The sequence below is a fragment of the Macaca mulatta genome, chromosome 5, assembly GCF_049350105.2.
Source record: "Macaca mulatta isolate MMU2019108-1 chromosome 5, T2T-MMU8v2.0, whole genome shotgun sequence".
Classification (NCBI taxonomy): domain Eukaryota; kingdom Metazoa; phylum Chordata; class Mammalia; order Primates; family Cercopithecidae; genus Macaca; species Macaca mulatta.
Genome location: NC_133410.1, coordinates 169,922,286 through 169,948,228, shown reverse-complemented (window position 1 = coordinate 169,948,228; position 25,943 = coordinate 169,922,286). Strand labels below are relative to the sequence as shown.

The following is a 25,943-nucleotide window of genomic DNA, read 5'->3' as shown; positions in this document are numbered from 1 at the left end:
GTTTCCAGGAATTTATTCATTTCTTCTGGAATTTCTGTGCATAGAGTTATTCATAGTAAGCTCTGATGATCTTTTGTATTTCTGTGGGATCAGCTGCAATATCATCTTTGTCATTTCTGATTGTGCTTATTTGGATCTTTTCTTTTTTTCTTTGTTAATCTAGCTAAAGGTCTATCAATCTTATTTATTTTTTTGGACAACCAACCCTTGGTTTCATTAATCTTTTATATGAATTTTTACATTTCAATTTCATTAAGTTCTTTTCTAATTTTAGTTATTTATTTCCTTCTGCTAGCTTTGGTCTTTTTTGTTTTCCTTTTTCTTCATTCCTTTAAGTGCAAAATTAGATTTTTAATTTGAGAATTTTCTAACTTCTTAATGAACATTGAAGACATTTTAGAGCCATAAACTTTCTTGTTAACACTCCTTTGGTGACATTCTAGAGATTTTCATAAGCTGGGTTTCTATTTGCATTAATTTCAATTTTTTTTTTCATTCTGTCTATTTTCTGTGTTCACCCAGAATTTCTTCAGGAGAAAGTTGTTTAATTTCTGTGTTTTTATGTAGTTTTGACAGATCTTCTTGGTATTTATTTCTACTTTTATTTCACTGTGATCCAGAAGTGTGCTTGTTACAATTTCTATTGTTTTGAATTTGTGGAGGCTTGCTTTATGACTAAGCATTTTGTTTATCTTAGAATATGTTCCATGCACAGATAAGAAAAATGTATACTCTGTGATTGTTGGGTGGAGTGTTCTGTAGATATCGACTAGGTCCAGTTGCTCAAGTGTCAAGGTTAAGTGCAGAATTTGTTAAGTTTCTTGCCTTGGTGATCTTTTTAATGCTGTCAGTGGGGTGTTCAGGTCTCCCACTCTTATTATAGGGTTGGCTAAGTTTTTTCCTAGGCAAAGTAACATATATGAATCTGGGTGCCCCAATGTTGTTTGCATATATTTTAGAATGGTTAAGGCTTCCTGGTGGATTGTACCTTTTATTATTATGTAATGTTCTTCATTATTATTCTTAATTTTATTGGTTTAAAGTCTGCTTTATCTGATATAAGAATAGCAACTCTGGCTTTTCTTTTGTTTTCTGTTTGCATGGTAGATCTTATTCCACTCATTTACTTTTAGCCTGTGGGTATCATTAGATGTGAAATGGGTCTCTTGAAGAGAGCAGATGGTTGGGTCTTGTCTTTTTATGCAACCTGCTACTCTGTGTCTTTTAAGTAGCCATTTAAGTAAGTCCATTTACATTCAAGGTTAGTATTGATAAGTGATTTTGACCCTGTCATGGTGTTGTGAGCTGCTTGTTATTTAATATATAGATGTGATTGTGTAGTTGCTTTATAGTGCCTATGGGCTATGTGTTCAAGTGTGCTTTTGTGGTAGCTGGTTTGTTCTTTTGAATCCATGTTTAGCACTCCCCTAAGGACCTCTTGTGAAGCTGGTCTAGTTAAAACATATTCCTGGCTGGGTGCCGTGGCTCATGCCTGTAATCCCAGCACTTTGGGAGGCCGAAGTGGGTGGATCACGAGGTGATGAGCTCGAGACCAGCCTGGCCAACATGGTGAAACCCCATCTCTACTAAAAGTACAAAAATTAGCCGGGTGTGGTGGCACGCGTCTGTAATCCCAGCTACTCGGGAGGCTGAGGCAGGAGAATAGCTTGAACCTGGGAGGCAGAGGTTGTAGTGGGCCAAGATCATGCCACTGGACTCCACCTAGTGACAGAGCAAGACTCCATCTCAACAAAAAAAAAAAAAAAAAAAAAAAAAAAAAAAAAAAAAAAAAAAAAAAAAATTCCCTCAGCATTTGCTGTCAGGGAAAGGCTTTATTTCTCCTCCTTTTAAGAAGCTTAGTTTGGCAGGATGCGAAATTCTTGATTGAATTTCTTTTCTTTAAGAACACTGAAAAGAGGCCCCAGTCTCTCCTAGCTTATGAGGATTCTGCTCAGTGGTCTGCTGCTAGCCTGATAAAGTTCTCTCTCTAGGTCTCCTGGCCTTTCTCTCTAGCTGCCTTTAAGATTTTTTTCTTTTGCATTGACCTTGGTGAATCTCATGACTATGTGCCTTGGAAATAGTCATCTTGTGTAGTATATGTTTGGGGTTCTCTGTGTTCCTTAGGTTTGCATGTTGACCTCTCTAGGGAGATTAGGGAAATGGTCATGAACTATATCCTCAAATATAAATTACTTATTCTTTCTCCTATTCTCTCAAGAATGCTGATGTGTCATGGATATGGTCTCTTCACATAATCCCATAGTTCTCCGAGGTTTTGTTCATCTTTGTTAATTCTTTTTTATTTTTGTCTGATTGAGTTGATTTGACAAACTGGTCTTCATGCTCTGAGATTCTTTCCTCAACTTCTGCTGCTAATACTTCTGATTGTATTATACAATTCTTGTAGTGATTTTTTTAGCTCAAGAAGCTCAGTTTGGGTACTTCTTAGAAGGGAAATTTTCTCTTTTAGCTCTTGAATTATTTTACTGTATTGATTGGCTTCCTTGGACAGAGTTTTAACTTTCTTCTTGATCTCCATGAGCTTTCTTGCCATCTGGATTCTGAATTCCATATATGTCATTTTAGGCAATTCGTGATAGTTAAGAATTATTGCTAGGGAGCTAGTGGGCTCATTTGGAGAGAAGGAGATACTATGACTCTGAATTGCCAGCATTCTTGTGCTGATTCTTTCTCATTTGGGAGGACTGGTATTTCTTTAATTGTAGTTTAAATTGAGTATCATCTTTTGATATACTTTCTGAATGTTTTCAGAGGACTAAAGGTCTGTACTGGGTCTTCACTGATTGTAGAATTCTTGTTCTTGGCTTTGCAGGAGGGAGAATTAGTAGGGTGATTTTTGGTGTTGAAGTTTAGGCTGTGATGCAATAAATACTGATTGAGAGCATTGGGCAGTAGACAGGTTCTTACTCAGTCACATGGTTCCTTTGTATGTCTTCGCATTTGAAGTTGTGTTCTGTGGTGTGAGGAGAAAAGAGGCGAACTTCTCACCAGGTCTGTTCATGGGCCTTGGGAAAGCTACCTCCAATGCCACACTGTTAGCAAACAACCCTGTGGAGGGAGGGACAGTTAGGTCCCACGCCAGCCCACAAACCTGTGTGACTCAGTCCTCTCAGTTTTCTGAGAGTGGGGGCTCTTCTTCCATTCAAGTGTCAAGCAGAGCTCTGAGTGAGGCCCTTCTGAGCCACAGGCCACAGGTCTGGGGTACTAGGACCTCCTCATGGTTACCCCCTCTGGTTGCTCGGGACTGGGTTCTTTGTGTGGTGTGAAATCTGAAGGGTTCTTAAGCCGTTGGAACACATTCACATGGAGCAAAGCACTCAGGCTGGGCCGTGGAGGCTGCACTATACACATGTTCCGATGAGGCAGCCAGGATCCAGGGAGGGCTGGAGGGTAGGTGGGCCTGTGGGATAGGTGTGTCCCAGCCCCATGGGGAAGCAGGCCCTACTTTCTCCCTGGAGGTTAGCTGGGGCTAGAGCCTCTCAGAGATATATGGTCAGCCCTGGCAGGTGACCACTTATGGGCAGGCTCTGCTAGAGCTGACCTATGCCTAAAGGTCCCTGCCTCTGTGCCTCTGCAACTCTGTCTCCCCATCTAATGTCCAGGGAGATCCCCTTGCCAGTTCATAGGTCTGTGAGGGTGTGGAGTCCCTGCAACTAGGATTCCGGAGGTCCACAGTGAGAGGAGGCAGTCCTCCATTCCCTTCACTCACCCCTTTTCCAGGCACTGTTGAGGAGGGGAACTAACCATAGTGTTCAGGTGTCTCATGCTAGGTTTCCAGCCTCCTCTCTCTTCAGAATTGGCGACCGCATCTTTCCCCATCCTCATTCAGTGTTCTCTCTCTAAAGATCTGTTCAAATTATGCTGGTGTAGTTGAAATCTCTCTTTTTGTGGGAGCAGCACTTCCTGACTGCATCTACTTGGCCATCTTGCTAAATAATACAGTGTATCTGCTAGACCATCATGTGGTCTCCTTCTCCAAGGAGATACTGGAGGGCATTGTTGTTAAGTCTGAAATCCAAAATCAAAAATTTTGAAGTGTACAATTCATGACAATAATACATTCACAGAATTAGGCAACCATCATCTCTATCTAGTTTCAAAATGTTTTGATTACCTCCAAAGGAGGACCTGTATCAGACTAGCAATTACTTCTCATTCCCCCTGGCCCCAATTCCAGGAATTTGCTACACAAAAGGCAATACTGGAGGTGAAAGGAGGAACAAAAATGGCATTAGACATATGAAAAACAATGAATATAAATGAATTGAACACTGTAATAGGCAGATATTTACTTGTTCCGGAACCTTAAAAGAAGCAGGTATGGGCAAAATTGATTAAAATTAAACACACTAGCCACCCTATTCTATGTATAAGAGGCTGACATTAGATGTAAAGACATAAATAGGATGAAAAGGAAAAGACGGAAAAAGATATTCCATGCATATAGTAACCACAAAAGAGATGGTATGGCTGTGGTAATACCAGACAAAATACATTTTAAGTCAAGACTGTTAAAGAGTACTAAAATATGTCAAGCAAATATTGACAGCATTGAAAGGTGAAATAGCTCAACAGGAATAGAGACTTCAATACCCTTTTCAATAATAGATAAAAACTCCAGACTGTTTTTTAATAAAGACATAGGAAACTTGAATGACACTATAAGCTAACTAGACCTAACAAACATATTTAGAAAATTTCATCCACAAAACAGCAGAATATACATTTTTCTCAAGAAAATATGGAACATTCTCCAGGATAGAACACTTATTAAGCTACAGAGCAAGTCTTGATAAATTTTAACAGATTGAAATTACACAAAGTATCTTCTTCATAAACAATGGAATGAAAACAGAAATCACTAACAGAAGGAAAGCTGGAAGATTCACAAATAAGTAGAAATTAATACACTCTAAGTAAAAAATGAGTCAAAGAAAAAATCAAAAGGAATTTTGAAAATACTTCAAGGCAAGTGAAAACAAAACACAACATAATAAAACTAAAATACAATAACATTGACTTCATTTTTTACCCACGTAATTACATTTACATGTGTTTTTATATACTCATATTGATTTACATGAATTATATAAGTTTGGGAGTTTCTGTTTTTGTAGGATTTTGTCCAAATTCTATCGAGTGTCTTTTCACTTCAGTCTTCAGGACAGCTTTAAGAATTTCTTATGTGGTAAGTCTAGTAATGTGAAATCTCTCAGTTTTTTAAAATCTGAGAATGTCTTGATTTCACTTTAATTTTTGAAGGATGGTTTTGTGAGTTATGGAATTCTTAGTTGACATATCTTTTCTTTCTGCACTTTGAAATTATCATCCCATTGTTTTCTGGCCTTCAATGATAAATGTGTTGTTACTCTTGTTTAGGATCCTTTGTTCATGATGAGTCACTTCTTTTATGGTGCTTTGATGATTCTCTCTTTGTCTTTAACAGTTTGGGTTATAAAATGTTATCATGTGGATCCCTTTGCATTTATTCTTCTTTGAATGTTTGAAGTTCTTAGATGAATAGATTCATGTACTTTAGTAAATTTGGAAAGTGTTGGCCATTATTTCTTCAAATACGTTTTCTGTGATCTCTCCTCTCTTTTTGGAAAACTGCATAACTGGTATTTTGGTACACTTGTTAGTGTTTCATAGGTCTTTTAGGCTCCATTTATTTTTCTTCTTCCTGGTCTTCAGAGTAATTTCATTTACTTCTGCAAATTTGCTGATTCTTTCTTCTGCCTGCTCATATCTGCTACTGAAAGCTTCCAGTAAATATTTCATTCCAATTATAATTTTCAACTCCAGAATTTTTGTTTTACTCATTTTTATATTTATAATTATTTTTTTATTTTTTTTTATTATTTTTTAAAATTTATTTATTATTATTATACTTTAAGTTGTAGGGTACATGTGCATAACGTGCAGGTTTGTTACATATGTATACTTGTGCCATGTTGCTGTGCTGCACCCATCAACTCGTCATTTACATCAGGTATAACTCCCAACGCAATCCCTCCCCTCTCCCCCCTCCCCATGATAGGCCCCGGTGTGTGATGTTCCCCTTCCTGAGTCCAAGTGATCTCATTGTTCAGTTCCCACCTATGAGTGAGAACATGCGGTGTTTGGTTTTCTGTTCTTGTGATAGTTTGCTGAGAATGATGGTTTCCAGCTGCATCCATGTCCCTACAAAGGACACAAACTCATCCTTTTTTATGGCTGCATAGTATTCCATGGTGTATATGTGCCACATTTTCTTAATCCAGTCTGTCACTGATGGACATTTGGGTTGATTCCAAGTCTTTGCTATTGTGAAGTTTTTATATATCATTCTCCTAGTTTCCTTTAGTTATTTTTTGTTGTTCTTGTTGTCCTTTGATCCATGTTTTTCTTTAGTTCTATGAGCAATATTTTCTGGGTTTTTTTGAGACAAAGTTTCAATCTTGTTGCCCAGGCTAGAGTGCAGTGGCATGATCTCAGCTCACTGCAACTTCTGCCTCCCAAGTTCAAGCGATTCTCCTGCCTCAGCCTCCAAAGTAGTTGGGATTACAGGTGCCCACCACCACACCCAGCTAATTTTTTTGTATTTTTAGTAGAAACAGGGTTTCACTGTGTGGTCAGGTTGGTCTTAAGCTCCTTACCACAGGTGATCTACCTGTCTTGGCCTCCCAAAATTCTGGGATTACAGGCATGTGCCACCACACCCAGCTATGAACAAATTTTTAAAAGTCTGAGTCAGCTTTTGTCTAGTAATTCCAATGTTTGTTCTTCCTCAGAAAGTTTTTGTTAATTTCTTTTTTTTTTCCTGGGTGTGGTCCAGACTTTCCTAGTTTTTTACATATTGCATAACTTTTTGTTTTAAACTCAACATATTTAATATATAATGTGGAAACACTAGAAATAATTTTCCCCTTCTTAAAGTTTATTGTTATTTGCTGTGGGTTATCATTGTTGTTTGGAGTTTTTTGTTTGTTTGTTTGTTTGTTTGGTCACTTTTCTTAAAGACTTTTGTAAATTTTTTTTTATTGTTACATATTGTCACTTAAATCTTAGTTTCTTTAGCTTTTGGCCAGCTTGTGGTTTAACAAAGGTTTTCTAAATGCCTGAAAGCCAACAAATAAATAAAACAAAAAAATCGTCTGCTGTCCAACACAGGATTGGTCCTATGTTGAGGCACTCTTTCCATTGTTAGTGGAAAACTCAGAACGCTTCCTTAGCCTTTACTTCCTGTTTACATGAGTCTACAGGATATTGGGAGATAAAAGCTTAGGATCTTTGAGGTCTCATTGAACACGTGTCTTGTGTCATTTATCTGGGATCCCCACTATACATTAAGAATTCTCAAAGCTTTCATTTTTTAAAATAATCCTCTCCTGAGAATTTTTTGTCAGGGCTTCCAATGTGTCTACTGATTGGCCCAATTGTAATCAATTGACCCAGGCTTCAATAGCTTTTTCATTTGCCTCTTGATGTTTTTCAGTAACACCCTCTGCTTAGCTCTTTCTCCTCATTAAGAGAGTTCTATTTTGGTGAGCAAAACAGAGGCAAGCACCTTGCATTATTACTTCAGGGAACTTCAAGACTGGTAAAAATGCACAAAAACAATCATTTGGGAACAAGTTCCACTCTGCAAACTCTGAAATCAGGTAACCACCCTGGGAATGTGGGCTTCTATTTTCAAGACTGCTACTGCTCAGGAGGAGGGGTGAGGCAAGGCTAGGCTAAATTGAAATGCCACAGAGTTCACTTAACGTGCTTAATTAGCCTTTTTCTTGACTCAGTACAGGTTTTGTTGCTGTCAACCTTTGACTGTTTTCCCAGATTCCAACAAAGTTGACTCTGGCAGTCTTTGTTCCATTTGTGTGCAGGGATAGACCCTTGGCATTCACTACCAGATTGTTTTTGCTGGTGTCATTTAGTGAAATCTGTAGATTTCTTTTTTAAAAATGGAATGGGTAGTGATTTGCATTTGCTTTAATCATATTTTTGGCATATGATTTTTCCAATAACTAGACCATTGAAAAATGCTTTGGCTCCTATATAGGTTATACATATCCCTCTTGCTGTAGAAGACATATGTGCAGTTTTCTATTATAAAACCTGAATTATTTTTCTTATACGAGAACAAAAGGTGGAATAAATTCTATTCCCAAACACAGATCAACTATAGAATAAAAGCAGAAAAATTTCTGGTGAACACTGTAGAAAGGAAATGCAAGAGACTAGCCTCCTTTATATACATTTCCATAGTGATAAAGTAGCTCATATCTACTAGATTAATTGGTAGTTCTTTAAATTTTTAAAAGTCTTTTCAGACTTTTTATTTTTTAAAAAGGTTCCTCTTCTTTTTCATTAAAAAACAAAAACAAACACACACACACAAAAATGACGTTAGTCTTGTGAAGGCAGCAAAAAATTCTAGTGCCTAAGAAGTTTGTAAATCAGGAAATCCTATAGGAAGAATTAAGAAAAATGGTAGTGATTTTTATGGTGTTCAAGTATTTAAAGCTTTAAGTCAATATTTTGACTGTTAGTAATAATTATTAATAGTTCTAGGAAGTACTAACTACTATTCTGATGTTCTCAGAAAAACAAATGGGGTTCAAAGAAGTGCTAAATCCCTTGCCTATGATTGCATAGTAGATGGCATAGGTGGGATTTTAATCTACATCTTCAAAGCCCTATAAAAGGTCATGCAACTGCTGTAAAAGTGATCAGACCAAGTCCAAGGACCTAACATTGAGTGTGTCGTGTATGTATAGCCAACACAAGGAAGAACACTAGATTGAGAATATAAGCAAAGAGAAGCTCAATAATTTCCTTACAGAAACAAACCTTACCAAATCCCATCACTAAAAGCAAAAGGAGTTACATAATCTATAGATGCTACAAATATATTCTGAAAAGAAAACACAATGTGGCATTGTTTCAAAAATGCACTGCTCAGCTCCTAATATTTTGAGTATTATCCATTAGAGCTCAGCTATGTAGATCCTTCAAGGGAGGAATTAGTCCAAAGTGATGAATGATTTATATTATTAATAATTCAGATCATTAGTGATAATTAACATATTCTTTTTTATTTGAAATAACTCTAAAAATATGTTTTACACATAATTCATTAAATGATTGCTTTTTGTTGCAAATGATGTACTTGTTGCAAATGATGCATCTGAAGTGTGTGTGTGTGTGTTTCATTTCCTTTTCTGCCAGGCTTCCATCATAAGTGTTAGCTATATCCCTCTAGCTAGATCCCTTCTAGTAACAGTTCCTTTGTGACTTTCATCTACGTTTAATTGACTGATGGCCATATTGAGATAGGAAAAGCACTTTACAAATCCTGTGGCTAAATGAAAAGATCAAATCTAATAATTATAAGAAATTTAAAATCAATTAGCAAAATAAAAAAAAACTTTCATTATTGAGTTTTAAATTAATTAACATTGATTACGTATTTTAAACATGTAACAGCAATGTAATTTCCATCCAAGTGAACTGCAACCAATTTTCAGTTTGCTTTTATAAACAATCTAGGTATAGGCCAGGTGCGGTGGCTCACTCCTGTAATCCCAGTGCTTTGGGAGGTCGAGGCGGGCAGATCATGAGGTCAGGAGATCGAGACCATCCTGGCTAACATGGTGAAATCCCCGTCTCTACTAAAAAATACAAAAAAAATACAAAAAAAAAATTAGCCGGGCATGGTGGCAGGCGCCTGTAGTCCCAGCTGCTGTGGAGGCTGAAACAGGAGAATGGTGTGAACCCGGGAGCTTGCAGTGAGCCGAGATCGGGCCACTGCACTCCATCCTGGTCGACAAAGCGAGACTCAGTCTCAGATAAATAAATAAATAAGTAATAAACAATCTAGGTATATGTACTTTTCCATTCATAGAAATGTTATGATTTAAAACACTGAGATTCTTAAAACTAATTTATTATCTGAGTATTCTCGGATTTAGCATAATCACCATTATACACACAAAAACCAAACCAATGAAATTATAGTATTGAGGTAGACTTACAATGTAAGTATCATCAACATACTTTGGCTTTTCTATTTCCACTTTCTTCCTCATAAAATTTCTCAACATGTTTCTCTAGAGCATCATTGTGTTAATTAAAAAAGTAGTCATCAGAGAATGGCTACTAAATTTAATAAGATTAAGTTTTCAAGCAGAATTGATGAAGTAGCTATAAAATTCAACTACTTCAACCTTGTTTGTCCTCACCTCTGTATTTTGTATGCTTAGTTCAGTCTCTAAAATAGCTATGCCTTTTCATAAGTCTTCAATAAAACCACATTCAATGTTAAATTCTAAAGTTCAGTCACTAAATTGCACATGATAAAATTCAAAATGGAAATCATCAAATATTGTTGAAAATGAGAGTCAAGACAATTATCAAAGGTGTTATTTTGAGTACAGAAGTTGTGAAAAATAATTAGTTAATGTGGGTTGGAATTCAAAACAGATTTTCAAAGACAGGATAGTTTAGGGAACTATAAAAAATTATCTCTGATTAACATAGTAAAATAATGTCCTCAGAGGAGTAATAATTTATTCCAGTTTTACCATAGAATTGTTTTCTCATGTACACTTCTATTTACTAAAATAATAGCTGCAAGCATTTTATCCTGGCAAACATTTAGTGTTATTGTACTACAAAAATTCTTTGATGATATTATATAATAGATTATAATGCTGTCAATGGTTCCCTATGTAATATTTAGTAACTATGCCCTTTCTTATACTATTTACTTATAGTTGTATCATTACCTCATTGATTCATTTATACTATAAGGAATCTTTTTATTTACAAATATTTTTTATTAAGTTTTATATCTAAACATATCCTGATATTTTTAAAATGATTCATCATGTCTATCTTGGTCCCATACTTCCTTGAAGATGGGTCTTTATATGAATGAATCTTTTTATTGAAGCATCAAGTACAGTCTGTATTTACATCTGGATTCTTAGAAATGTATATTTAAGATTAAAATGATGATAAGCAATTCTTATGAGAACTATCTGAAATTTTTATCTAAAACTCATATATATTTTTATATACCTACTCATCTATTTATGGACCTATCTATGTATTTTTTCTCAGTATGAAAGTAATTTATGTCCACTGAACAAAGACTGCAAGTGTAAACCAAACAAGACAAAATGCACTTGACCTGAATAATACAGGTTTGCATTCCATGGGTTCACTGATTTCCTTCATAAATATATTGAAATTTATTTTGGAGATTTGGACAATTTGAAAAAATTCTCAGAACAACCATGTAGTCTAGAAGTATGAAGAAATGAAATAAAAGTTATGTATATTATGAAGCATATAATATATTTAGATACTAGCTTATTTTATTATTTACTATTATTAAATATACACAAATCTATTATAAGAAGTTAAAATTTATCCAAACTTATGCACACCGTCACTTACATACTGTACATAATGCCATTCACAGTCCAGAGAAATGTAAACAAACCAAGATGCAATATTAAATTATAACTACATAAAATTAACTGTAGTACATACTGTACTACTTAATAGCCACCTCCTATTGCTCTTGCAGTGAGCTAAAGTGTTGTGAGTATCCTCATAAAATGCAATCATCTCCACTCCATGTGAGCAGTTCATCTCTCCAGTAAATGTTATATCACAGTAAAAAGTGATCATTCACAGTGCTCAAGTATTTTTGACCATGTTCCATGCAATGCCATAAACTTTGAATAACAATTTGAGACACATACAAAGTACCACTAAGTGGTGTGGAAATGCTCCCAAGGGTCAGAATAAAGTCACGATATTAAAAGAAAAACTTGGTTTGCTTGATATGTACCATAGATGGAGAATAGCCTGTGGTTTATTTTAGCTTCTTCAACCTCTGCTTTGGAAACAGAAAGCTTCAAAGTACTGTCATTTCTCAAACACATCTAAGCATTAAGACCATTCAGAAACTGTCCTTGCTCTTGTAATAAATCTTTACTAAATGTGGCAGTTCTAGTTCTCTCTGCTTCCCCTCTCACAAACATGAATGTGACCATGCTTTATAAACAGGTATGTTTTACTGAACTATTTATGTGATGATGTTCAGATAAAAACTAAATCCTCTGGTACTTAAGTAGGAAGGGCATTCCATCTTTTCTTACAAGGGTTGGTGTGGGATAATATAAAAAACGAAATATAAATTCCTTTATGTTCGTTTATTCATAAACAAATGAATGATAGCTCATGTCAGATTTATGGTTTATGTCTATGAAAATACTGTGTCAGCTATAACATAATGGAAGATGTCATTGAAACAGCATATTGTGAGCGGGTTTACTTATTAATTATGTGTAGGGGAAGAATTATGATAACAGTATCTTATATGTTCAGCATTTCTTACCTTTCAGTTAGAAACATGACATTTATAATCCAATTAGAAAAAAAAAGAAAAGCTAGATATTAATAATCCTACCCGCACTTATTTATAAAACACTAACCACTTAATCATGTGTTTTGGATTTAAGCCTTCACAAGTAAAATTCCTGTAATACAAATTCCTATGGCAGTTCAATTTCTGTGGTTCTGGAATTTTTTTTTTCAAAGAATATGACTTTAATAATTGGGACATTGGAACAACTTTCAAAATGCTTTTGTTTTAGAGGCGAATTGCAGCACAGTTAGTTTTTATAACAGAATAGAGTGTCTTGCTAACCCATTCCTCAAATACAGCCAATCACCACTCACTACTTTTCATTTGCAAAATTTAATGTGCATGCGAAGGCTTGTTTTGAAATCTGAGGTAGTGCAGATGATGGTGTTTGAGGAAGAAGATCATGTAGGAATGGAGAAGAATCGTTTGGTCCTTTCCCAGCTATTTGTGTGGAGATTGAGCCTCAGTGGTTAAACATTGAAAGTCAGTAGTAAGAACTGTTGAGATGACAAGTTCCAAGGACTCTGGAGACAGCCAGTGCTATGTTAAGCCAGGAGACAGAATACTTGTCATTCTGCAAATCTTACAGAGTTCTTGACTTACGAGCTTTAATGTATCTGGGACCATATGAGGACATTGCTCTTGGTGGTGACCATGACGAATTTACACATGGAATTGCTTGCAATCATGAGATTTCTTCAGTAGCATCTCAGGTGACTACTTTGAAAAGAGAATAGGAGCCTTGTAACATGCAAGTAGTCTGGTGACAATGCCTGGGGAATACTGTTTTATGAGACTGTGTGACTAGGGACTGAGTCAAGGACATGGGAAACCATTCATTACTCCATTGCAAGAATTGCTGCCTGGCTTTTGGGGATGTAGAGACCTTCAAGCACTGACTCTATCAGGCTTTGTGGTTTCAACCATGGATCCCTAAATACTGTTCTCTTCCTTCCTCTGCCAAATAACTTCCCTTACAAGTCTCCTGAATTGCCACGACATAAATGCTAACTGCAGCTCTCCATATCCTTTGATATCCAGGTCCTAAAGTAAGCTAGAACATTTTCTGTGACTTTTAGCAAAAATTCTTGGGTAAGCCAAGGATGTATTTCAAATCCCATCATCTGTGCCCAGCTCAGGTTCACCTAGCACGCCATAGCCTACTGCTCCATGTTCTCAGTAAGTACTGAAGCAGTGCCGCTAATGAAGGTGGAGGTAGAGTGAGCTAGGCTGTCTTTATTTTTAACAATGTGAGATATTTGGTGATAAACCAATATGTGGACTGGAGATAGACACTGTTGGTACAAGTGAGAGCAAGAATAAAAACATGTATTTTTATTGTCAGTGTGATCTCTCTAATATACCTGAATGGAAAATCATAGCCACACTTGGGTAACACTATTTTTAACATTGTGAGAATATTATCTGCACAGAAAAATTGATAATAAGTTTATGTTGTTTTTCTCGTCCTTGGGGTATAATAATCTGTTGTCCCACAGAAAAAGTTTTATGTGATTAACAATTGGAAAAAAATGCTACTCAAGGTGTAAAGGACTGGCAATTTCTATTTATTGAGAATCTACTGCATGCCTGATAATATACATGCATTTACTGTCATCCTCAGAGCAAGGCAGTACTTTTATCCTCTTCCTGTTGATGAGGAAATTGGAACTCATGGAAGTCAAGGACTTTACATAAGGTCACATTTACGCAAGGTCTATTCTTTTGAAAATCTGGATCATGAAAATAAGTTAGCTTGGAATAAAAGCCCTTACTTCATCCAAAACAAGTCTCTTCATAAGAATGATTTCAGGATCTTAGCTTAAATCATAAAAGCAGTAATTAAAGTTGAGCCTTTTTATGAACTTTGTAATGAACTACATTGATTAGACATTCAGAAAGAGAAAATGATTTGGAAAGAAAAAATTACTATAACTCTTTTCACCAAATTTGACAATCCATACAATGCTATGCTGAGATCCCACACTTTTCTATTGGCATTAATTTCTTAGAAAAAGCAGTAATTTTGAGAGTCAATTTTAACTCTCTTATTTCTCAGTCTGCAACTTTCTGTACATCTTCTGACAAATACTAGACAAACTATGTTAGGCCTAATACTGTGCAGGATTTTATTATACTAAGCAGGCATGAAAGTTGAGAGCCTCGTAAATATTAATCAGAGACTAATGAACAGTGGGAGACTTCTGAATATCAATCTGTACTAGGGGAAATTTTGAATTAGAGACATCACTTCCTAACCAATAAATCAGTGGTGAAAAATTGCAGGCGTTCTCATGCATCTGCTTATGTAGCTACATCTCCAGTCCTAAAGGAGCGTACAATGCATATGCCAAAATAGATGTAATTTTATCACCCCACACAGATCTTCTGCATTTTTAACTGGACCATTTTTTAAAATTTTTAATTACTTCCAAAAGTAGCTAGATTGTATCACAGAAAACTTGAGTACATTCGGTAGTATCAAAGTTAAAATTGTTCGGGAGTAAAGAGAGCTTGTCTCATTCTTCCTCATTAGCATTCGAAAATCTAGCTCAAAGGGACTAGAAGACTCAAGGTTAAGAGGAGAGCTGAAATGTCAAAGCTTGATTGGCTCATTGCTTTTGTTCAGTGAGCCTAGTACTGCTTTTCCTCTGAGCTCATGTACAATTTATAACAGAAAGATATTTTTCAACATAATTCATAATTTTACAAAGAATACAAATATATTTACACACCTATACGTCCTTAATGGCTGTCCATTAATAGAAAAATACTATATTTTTATTTATAGTAAATGGAGTTAGTTATTTTTTCAGACAAATCTGAGATTACATAGTGATACTTATGATGTTTATTATTTTTTTGATGCAGAGACACAAAAATATGGGACTCAGTTGACAGTTTGAAGCTTTTTGATTCCTTACTACTCAGATAGAATTTTAAAACTACACTATGTTTATACACCAGGCATTAATATTTTAAAGAAAATATGTATAAATAATTATCAACAGTATGAATGTTTCTTCATACCATCATAATCAAGACTGAAAATGTATCCTGAATGGATATGGTATGAGCTGGGTTTACAGAAAGTACACAAACACCTTTATTAAGGATACAGAAAAAGATAAAGAGTTAGTAAATAAGCTACAAGTGGTCGGCGTCATTCAGAGATACACTCAAAATATTATTTTCAAGTATATTGCTTTAGGCCATTTCGAATACAAGGAACAAGAAATAGTTATGAAATTAGGTAATAGTATAGCAGAATGCTATAATCAAGCTTTATTCACTAGCCCTGTTTCACTTTTTTATCACTCAAAATGTCTAGACTCATTAGAGACAGAGAAAGTTATGTTGCTCTGCAATATATTCCCAGTGTCTTGTGTGTAGTAGTTGTTTAACAAATATTTAAGAAAGCTTTATAAAGGAGTAGCTATACATTGCGAATTTTCTTTCACATAAAAGAATTTGTACTCTCTCTAATGACAGCAAGTAGTCTCCTCATAAATTTTAAATATAGCTAAAATTATAATATGGTTTGTCAACTATATTTAATGTAAGAAGAATGGAAGCAATTATAATTTTATGTCTATTTTCATAAAACATCTGTGCTTAGGAACTCCCTTTCTTTTGCAATTGCAAAGCAGGACTGATTTTGAGAATATTTATTTTATTTTTCTATGATATTCAATATATACGTTTATTTATATTTTTGAGCCTGCTAAATGCTTACATTTAAAATTTTAAAGAGATATTACTCTGATTGCACCATATTTTGTACTATGTGTGGAAATGGTCATTTTTTTACATAAAAAAAACTATGTGTGATAATTAGCATAAAGATAATTACACAGATGATGATAACATAATTGGCTCTCTTCAGAGTTTTTGTTTTGCTTTATCTTAATATTCATAATAAGGTAATTTCATTATATTACTTATGAACACAGTGAATGGAAAAATATTTCTCTTTATTATGAGCTTTTAGAACTATTAGGCGGTGACAATCAATATTATTAATGCAAACATAAATAAAAGTCCTTTACAATTCTATTGGCCAATATCTACTTTGGATATAATTTTATTTAATAGTTTCTATCTCATTGTATCTTGTTTAACTTATCTTTGCTAGAAAGTTGCTTGTGTTCTAGGTGAGTTTAAAAATATATTTATACTTGCCACAGGTATCACTGATAATTCTCAAGCAATATTTAGCAAATATGCTTTGAAAAGTTCTGAACTAATTTAAGGTCAACAAAACAAACAAAAATTGTTTAACTGGCTTTAATATAAAAATAAAGTTCTTTATTCAATATAGGATAACAAATAAAATGCAAGCATATCATTAAAAATCACAATATAAATATGGAAAGGTTGAATATGTTATACTTAAGTTTATCTAAATAATGATGAGTGTCAGATTCATTTAATGGTCAAAAAACAATATAAGAAGTAAGTGAAATGAGTGAAACCAATATATGTTCAACTCTTTTACTCTTGCTGGATTTGGCAATAGTTAACCAAGCTTATTTAATATCAGATGGTTTAGAGACGTACAGAATAATGTATACTTCTTCTTTCCCTCTATGTGAAAAGCAAAATTTGTTGCTGCAATTAACTAGATGTATTGTTTTTAATTATTTTTCTTTCTACAGCATGAGTTATGATGATTTGGATATAACAAAAGAATGACCTAGAGAAAGAAGGAGAGTGGCACAATCTACAGACTAATTCTAGCACAAGTGTAACACAAATTGCTGCCTTGCCTGACAATTAGAGCCTGGGCTTGTGATGGACCTTTCCACCTGTATCTATGGCTAAAAGCTCCATTGTTTCCAGTCTAACTCTGATTTTCATTTCTTTCAGGTTTGGATTTGTTCTTCATAAAGATGAAGCTGCATTACAAAAAATTGATCTTGAAACCATGTCATACATCAAGACAATTAACTTGAAGGACTATAAGTGCATTCCTCAGTCATTGGCATATACACACTTGGGAGGCTACTACTTCATTGGCTGCAAACCTGACAGCACCGGAGCAGTTTCCCCACAGGTCATGGTGGACGGTGTAACTGACTCAGTCATTGGATTCAATAGTGATGTGACGGGCACTCCATATGTTTCTCCAGATGGTCACTACCTTGTCAGCATTAATGATGTGAAAGGTCTTGTAAGGGTTCAGTACATTACCATCAGAGGAGAAATACAGGAGGCTTTTGATATTCACACAAATCTGCACATATCTGATCTGGCATTTCAACCATCCTTTACTGAAGCCCACCAATATAACATCTATGGTAGTTCAAGCACACAAACTGATGTGCTCTTTGTGGAGCTCTCTTCTGGGAAGGTCAAGATGATAAAGAGTCTCAAGGAACCACTCAAGGCAGAAGAATGGCCTTGGAACCAGAAAAACAGGCAAATCCAGGACAGTGGCTTGTTTGGTCAGTACCTGATGACACCTTCCAAGGACTCTCTCTTCATCCTAGATGGACGACTGAATAAATTAAACTGTGAGATCACTGAAGTTGAGAAAGGAAATACAGTCATTTGGGTTGGAGATGCCTAAAAACCCTATGATACAATTGATACAATTATTGGATGAAGCATTTTACAATACATTGCACTTAATCCATTGTTTAAATTTACAACTTAACTTTCCAAGTTTATATCCTAGTCAGATTAAATTTACTTGGTTGGCCCAAATAAAATAAGTTGTTTTTGACTAAGACATACACAATTAAGAATAGTGGTTAATTAGAAATACTTAGCACACTATTGAATGAGAAATCACATCAGTCACAAGAATCAAATGTGTAAATTATGCTTTAAACAATAAAGTAGGATTTAAATCATTTAAAAAACTAAACTGCAGGGAATTTCAGATGACGTAAGCATTATTTCATTTTGAGGGTAGTTTATTTTTTTCTCTGTCCTTTTGGTATGATTAAACAAGAAATAAAAGGTGTTGTGGAACCTTAAAATTCTTAATTCAAAATATTCGGTCCTGTCCACTGTTTATAATATTTTGTGCCTTGAAGGGAATGTCACAGGAGGAAAAGGAAGACTAAAACCTGCATACTAAATGCCCTCATAACTATAAATCTCTTGTTGTTAAAAAACATCTCTTGCGCCAAAACTTGCCTTCAGTCTTTTGTTTAACCCTCAGTGAACTATCAGTTGAAGGCATAAGTTGGCCTTAGCTTGTACACAGGTGTCAACCTCTACTTGACATTTACTGTATAATCTGCAGCATGCTATAGAAAGTGGGAAGGAAGGGAGGAAAATAATTACAGTCAAAATATTTCCAATCTATCTACTCATTTTGCTTTCAATCACTAGAGTGCATTATATTTTTAATGCAAGTTTGTCTGGGATGTCAACTGCCTACAGATGTTTATTACTAGCAGAACAGATTATTTATTAATAGATTGTTTCTTTTCATATAGTCCAATGGTTCATCATCAGGAACTTTCGGTTGTAAAAAAAAGAAATATTACTTCTGTCTGCTAAAGTAAACCATATATAGGGAAATTAACACCTAGGAAAAGAAAACTGGCAAGAGAATTGATGAGATATTAGTGGCTTAGAAGAATTAGTAATATAAGTTGGGAATAAAGGGGTAGCCCCATAGTGGTAAGTAAAGATGTAGTTCTCCATTGTTTTTGCTATTTAAATATAATGTATCAAAAACCTTTATTCCAAATAATTTCCCCAAATGGTTTATTTTATTCATATCCTATGTAATCCTAGAAGCACCTTCTCACTATGTGCTGTAGTTTGAAACCTAACTAATCCTCCTACTTGAGACACTGTAGAGAAGTAAAAATTGTTGCTTCTCTTTTGTTTTAAGAGGAAATGAGAAGGCCAGCAGAAGTAGATTAAAACTAGAGAGCTGGTTTATTAAAATAAGCAGATAATTACCCAGGCTTAAAGTAATAGCTTACCTGTTTTGAAAATCTTTGTACTTATTTTTGTTTTTATTGTTGCAAAAAATGTTAATGGGCTGTTGAAATGACCTCCATTTACTTAAGGTAATCCAATAAGATCTTTTTTAAATATACAAATTTTACTCAAGTTTAAATTGTGTAAAACTGCTTAGAAACCTGAAATTTTATAGTGTGTAATATCTTATGTGTATATAGCATCCTGAGCTGTGTGATACAGTAGATTTCTTCTTAGCAGAAACATCATGCGAGGTGGATTTAATAAACCACAAAAATCAGCTTATGTTGCTACTTATTGAATCTGCTTTACTTTTTAGTAATTTTCTTCCTTGTGAACATGAACCATATAAAGTGTCTGTGACTTAATGATTTCATGTAAGTCTTTCGCATACATCCTTCTTTTGTAACTTACACCATGTGGATGCTCTGTCTGTAGACATTGCTTGATAAAAGGAGAATAAACCTCTTACATTTTAACCCTTGAGAGTTCAGTCAATGATTTAATATGCATACCATTTTTTAAAAATTCCTCCCAATGCTTCAGATATAGTGTGGTGCTCTGCATTATTCTGAAAGTGATGAAATCAGGTGAAGGTAAAGTAAACTGAGATCAATCAAGGAAAGAGAAGTTAGTTTGTCTTTTTATATAAAATCTAAATTGGATATCCCTTGATTATTCAATATTTGCAGCAAGGCATATGTTCTTTACATGATGTCTCTTTTTATAGAATACCTTCTTTTCTTGTGTATTCAATGAAAATATTGGACTGGAATATCAAAATTTTACTCAAAAGAGTAGGCTTTCCTTTCCATGACCTTACAGCATTAATCACACAAATACTGAGTCACTTTTAAAAACATTCTGATTGTTAAAATACTGATATTTGTGAGCTTTAAAAAAATCAGATGAATATGTATGTTACAATTATATCTGAAGTTGATATTTCTTCAAAGACAAGGTAAAAGGTTGAGTAAGAAATAGCATACAGGGAATCAGTATGATCCTATGCATACCCTGATTAAAGTGTACTGTAAATACTCATATTAGCAATAATGTGGGTGTGTATGAAAAGTGAAAGTGAAGAAAAACTAGGATAAAATTACGAGTAAACTGCTTTAAAAATAAGCTATAGGCTGGGTGCGGTGGCTCACACCTTGTAATCCCAGCACTTTGGGAGGCCGAGGCTGGTGGATCACGAGGTCAGGAGATCGAGACCATCCTGGCTAACACGGTGAAACCCCGTCTCTACTAAAAATACAAAAAAAGTAGCCAGGCGTGGTGGCGGGTGCCTGTAGTCCCAGCTACTGGGAAGCCGAGGCAGGAGAATGGCGTGAACCCGGGAGGCGGAGCTTGCAGTGAGCTGAGATCGCGCCACTGCACTCCAGCCTGGGCGAAAAAGTGAAACTCTGTCTCAAAATAAAACAAAACAAAGCAAAAACATGCAGAACAGACCGGGCGTGGCAGATCACTTGACGTCAGGAGTTTGAGAACAGCTTGGCCAACATGGTGAAAGCCCATCTCTGCTAAAAAAATAAAATAAAATAAAATAAATTAGCCAGTGTGGTGGGTGCCTGTAATCCCAGCTATTTGGAAGGCTGAGGCAGGAGAATCGCTGGAACCCGGAACCCGGGAGGCGGAGCTTGCAGTGAGCCAAGATTGTGCCACTGCACTCTAGCCTGGGCCACAGAGCGAGACTCCGTCTCAAAAACAAAAAACAAAAAACAAACAAACAAAAAAATTTAAAAAAGAAGCTATAACCCCAAAGAATAGATTTGTTTTGTTCGTTTGTTTTTGTTCTGTCGCCAGGCTGGAGTGCAGTGGTGCAATCTTGGCTCATTGCAACCTCCTGGGTTCAAGTGATTCTCCTGCCTCAGCCTCCCCAGTAGCTGGGATTATCAGCACTCGCCACCACGCCCAATTAATTTTTGAATTTTTAGTTGAGACAGGGTTTCACCATGTTGGCCAGGATGGTCTCGATCTCTTGACCTTGTGATGCAACCGCCTCGGCCTCCCAAAGTGCTGGGATTACAGGCGTGAGCCACCGTGCATGGCCCCAAAGAGTATATCGTTAACAGACAAAAGAAAAAAAAATGAAATCATATCAATGACAGGCACGGAATGACTAAAGGTATGAAAGCAAGCATGGAAATACGATGTGGGGTGGTCATAGAGCAAAAATGAAAGATGTAAATTATTTATTTTTAAAAATTGTTGATATAGGTAAGACAAGAAAGTAGGTTGTAAACAGTTTTTAAGGGAGAGAGGTGAAGATTGAAACTAGTTTAAAAACTTGGAATTAATCCAGGCAATAGAGACCTAACCAGAATTTTTCACTGCTTCTGTAGATACTGAATAACGAAATTCTAAAAAGAGAAATGATAGTGAAAACAATATTTTTAAAATTTATGATCCTTTTAGTGGAATGAAAATTTAACTGAAGACTAGGGAAACTGAGGGAAATGGAATTACTTAGGTAACTTTTGCAAAAATGTGAGTTTATGATCTTTAAGGCACGACAATTAAATTGAAAGCATAATAAGTCTTGTTAAGGAACCATACCTGAAGTGGCAACTGAATAAATATGGATCATAAAAGGGACAAAAATGATAAGACTAAAATATGACACCGTTGATAGAAATAAGAAAGCCTTGAAGGAGAACTAAATTCGGGTGACCGAATGAAGATCTGGATAAGGGACAAACTAAATGGACATATAGGGCAATGGATATATGCCCAGGGAAGAGTCATCATATACAGCAAATAATGTAGTTTTTAGGGGTCATTCTACCTTCTGTCTAATTATATCCATGTAAAGTTGAAGCGCTTAAAATATTTGCGATTTAAGGCCTAATAACCTTTCTGATTCCCACTTAAAAGTTATTCACAGAATTTTACTTTACAACATCAATTCAGTTGAATTTTACTAATCAAGATTTTTACATGATAAAACAATATGTTTAATACTACCTGACAAATTATTATATTGTGTAAATATCTGAAGACAGAAAAAAATGAAAACAATATTGATATTCAGGAAAACATCTTTGTATGATGTTTTCACTATTTATGAAAACCAATAAAATGAAATAAAAATGTACAACCCAATGTTACAATTTTAAGAACTCTTAAGGGGCTCTTCTATTTTCACTTGCTACATTTAGCATGTTCCGATATGAACGGGCAAAGAGAACAAAGGAAGCACCTACCAAATATCTATGTCTACTTTTCTTTCAATCACAGTCTAATATCATTTACCTCTCCTGAGAAACTTCAGAGGCAGAAATGTATTCTGAAATTCATGCCATAGAAATTCTCATCTGCTGTCTTAAGTCCTGGTAAATTTTTCCGTCTTTCTAGAAAACTAAATCTTCACCATATGAGCATAGCTTTTTGTTTGTTTGCCTTTATAAATTGCATAGTCCTGTTGGTAAATGGAAAAGCACTTAGCTTTTCAGTAATATTCAGTGGCAAAATGAGCCTGTCTCTGTGGTATTTAGTGGATACTGCACAGCTATTTTACCGTAATTTAAAGCTAAAGTTGGTGAACTGGAAAAGTTTTAACAGTTGTTCTTTTATACTAGAGTTTACCAATAATAAAATTATCTATTTTGGAACTTGTTTTCAAGGCTGTAATTAAATTTGGCTGAAATTGGCAAAGAACACACCAAAATACTAAACATATTCTGTTTTGATGTTTTGTAAATGTATTGAAAGACTGTTTCTAAATACACATTTTCCTGCTTTTTAGAAGAAGAATCAAAATCACCTCAGTGTCAAAAGCATATTGATATTTCAATTGGAAAAATGTCCACATTATTTAAGTGGACAACTAGTTATTCAAATATTCAATAATTATTCAAATATTCATTATTCAAGATACTTTTTGTATTTCAATTAAAATGAACAGTGTTATTTTACACCTGGACCCATAAACTTGTTCAAAGTTACAAAGTCCAAATAAAATATCTCATGATAATCAAGGCAGATATGTGAGAAAATATAGCTCTTTAAAAACGGTTAAATATGGCAGGATGCGGTGGCTCACGCCTGTATTCCCAGTACTTTGGGAGGCCAAGGCAAGCAGATCACAAGGTCAAGAGATGAAGACCATCCTGCCCAACATGGTGAAACCCGGTCTCTACTAAAAATACAAAAATTAGCTGGTCGTGGTGGTGCGAGCCTGTAATCCCAGCTATTCGGGAGGCTGAGACAGGAGGATAGTTTGAATCCGGAATGAGGAGGTTGCAGTGAGCCGAGACAACGCCACGCCACTGCACTCCAGCCTTGTGACAGAATGAGACTCTCTCTTAAAAGAAAAAAAAAAAAAAAAAGGTTAAATATTGACATACTCTGCTCATACAGCTGTTTTTTTGTTTTGTTTTGTTTTGTTTTTGTTTTTGTTTTTGAGACGGAGTCTTGCTCTGTCACCCAGACTGGAGTGCGGTGGCGCAATCTCGGCTCACTGCAACCTCTGCCTCCCAGGTTTATGCCAGTCTCCTAACACAGCCCCCCCCCACGCTCTGCTAATTTTTTTTTTTTTTTTGTATTTTTAGTAGAGATGGGGTTTCACCATGTTAGCCAGGATGGTCTCGAGCTCCTGACTTCATGATCTGCCTGCCTCAGCCTCCCAAAGTGCTGGGATTACAGGGTTGAGCCACCGCGCCTGGCCCCACCTGCTTTTAAACTACTTCTGCTCTTCAGTTTCTGTCCTTTCAGAACTATTAACAAAGAGTACCCAAAATATCAACATTTGATCTTATAAAGTATAATTTATCATTTTATCTTTATTAATAAACATTATCTTCAAACATTAATTATTCTGTAGGGTAATTGTTATAAGTTGAGCAAGAGTGAATATATTGATAAGTTACTAACACATAGCATGTTAATTTTATAGCATTTTTAAAAGTTGCTTGCTGATAGAAATATCATTTTTAATTCGTCTATTTCAGTGCAAATCTGCCATATGCCATGCAGTTCTCCACTTTAAAGCAAGTAAACACCTAACTGGGGGTGTGTGTATGTGTGTGTGTATGTGTGTGTTTTAATTTGAGCATATAAAAGTGAAAATACATCTAGGGACATTGGAGGATGAAGTTTTAATATTCAAACATATCCCATTAATATTTTGGAATGCATATTAAATCTAGAACCATGATAGGGAATTACATAAAAATTATTATAATATAGGATTCCTGTATAAATTTGTAGAATGACTATGAATCACAGGATCTCACATCTCTCATAGCATTCAAATAGATAAAAACACAGACTACCAATCTTGGTAAGGAGAAATCAAAGAAACACAAAGTCAGTGGATCTTCACTCTGGAGATGCTGTAAGATCAAGTAAATTAGGATGTGTACTTATTTACAGACTCTCAATAATGTAATACTGAGTTCAAATAAATATACATATACATACACATTTATGCATTAAAAGCACTTCCCTGATATATTTCACAATTACTAAAATATATTTTACATAAATTACAAACCCAAATTCAGTAAAGGGAAACTAGAAATCAGTCTCAATTCATCAGAATAAACTGAGAAAAATTTCAATTACTTAACAAGTAATATATATGTGAACAAATATATAAGCATGTATATCTAAGAAATATTAACAAATGTCACTTTAAAGATGAAATCAAATTGAGATCTGTACAATCTGCAGATTCTCTAAATAATGAAAATGCTAACACTATGCTGCAAAAATAATACAGAGATTCTTACATTGCTTAGAAAGAACAAAGCTGCAAAGAAAGCTGTGGCCTCCCCCATACACACACACTCTAGCAGAAAAAGCTGGAAAATCCACAAAATCATATTGTTACTTGAGCCTCTTTAGACAGGTGGGGTTACAAGTTCACCGGGTAAACTAATTTCCAATGAGGGACAAGGAATAATTTCACCCTTGGCATAGCACAGGAGAAAGAAGTGGCCTACATAAATGAATGTAAAATGAAGTCAGCTAACATTTTAAAAACTTCTTCAAGGGAATGTCTAGGCTAGCTTATCAGTTTGGAAAGACTAGGGGCCTCAGACACAGGAAGAGTTTATACTCACAAAATGTTTTCCACGGATCTTCACCATGTGCTTAGAAAAAGGCAGGGTGGGAGACCAGAAATGGCTAGCTTCGTTGGTAGTGTGGTGTGCAAGTGGGGATCAGCTGCTTTCGGGAGATGGGTCTTGTCCCCTTGCCCTTACTCTTCCGTCCTAAGAAGCAAAAATGTTAAGTAGCTAGGGTATGGGCAGTCACCTGTCTCACCCCCAGGGAACAGGCAAGGTTCCATTGCTTCTAGGAGGAGTAAAAGCAAAACCTGTTGCTTCTGAGTAGTGGATGGCAAATAATCTCATCTTCATCGGCAAAACATACATCAATATATTGCTGCCAAAAGAGAGTAAGACTCTCACTGCTGCGGGAGGGGCAGTGAACCATGTCTAGTGAAATGTGAGAAAAAGTACAGCACTTACTTTTAAAGAGATACACTTTAGTAACACTTTTTCTTTTTATTAAGTCTAATTTGTCTGACATTACCAGAGCT

General features: G+C 35.3%; 1 protein-coding gene across 1 annotated transcript in view; it reads left to right on the top strand.

Annotated features, from left to right (window-relative positions):
- The window catches only part of FSTL5 (follistatin like 5), an 810,882-nt gene extending 791,010 nt beyond the window's left edge, over positions 1 to 19,872 (top strand). The window contains exon 16 of the mRNA XM_015139434.3: positions 17,315 to 19,872. Coding sequence (XP_014994920.3) covers positions 17,315 to 18,017 — 703 coding nt within the window. The 3' untranslated portion in view covers positions 18,018 to 19,872. The remainder of the gene's footprint in view (positions 1 to 17,314) is intronic.
- The last annotated feature ends 6,071 nt before the right edge of the window (positions 19,873 to 25,943 follow it).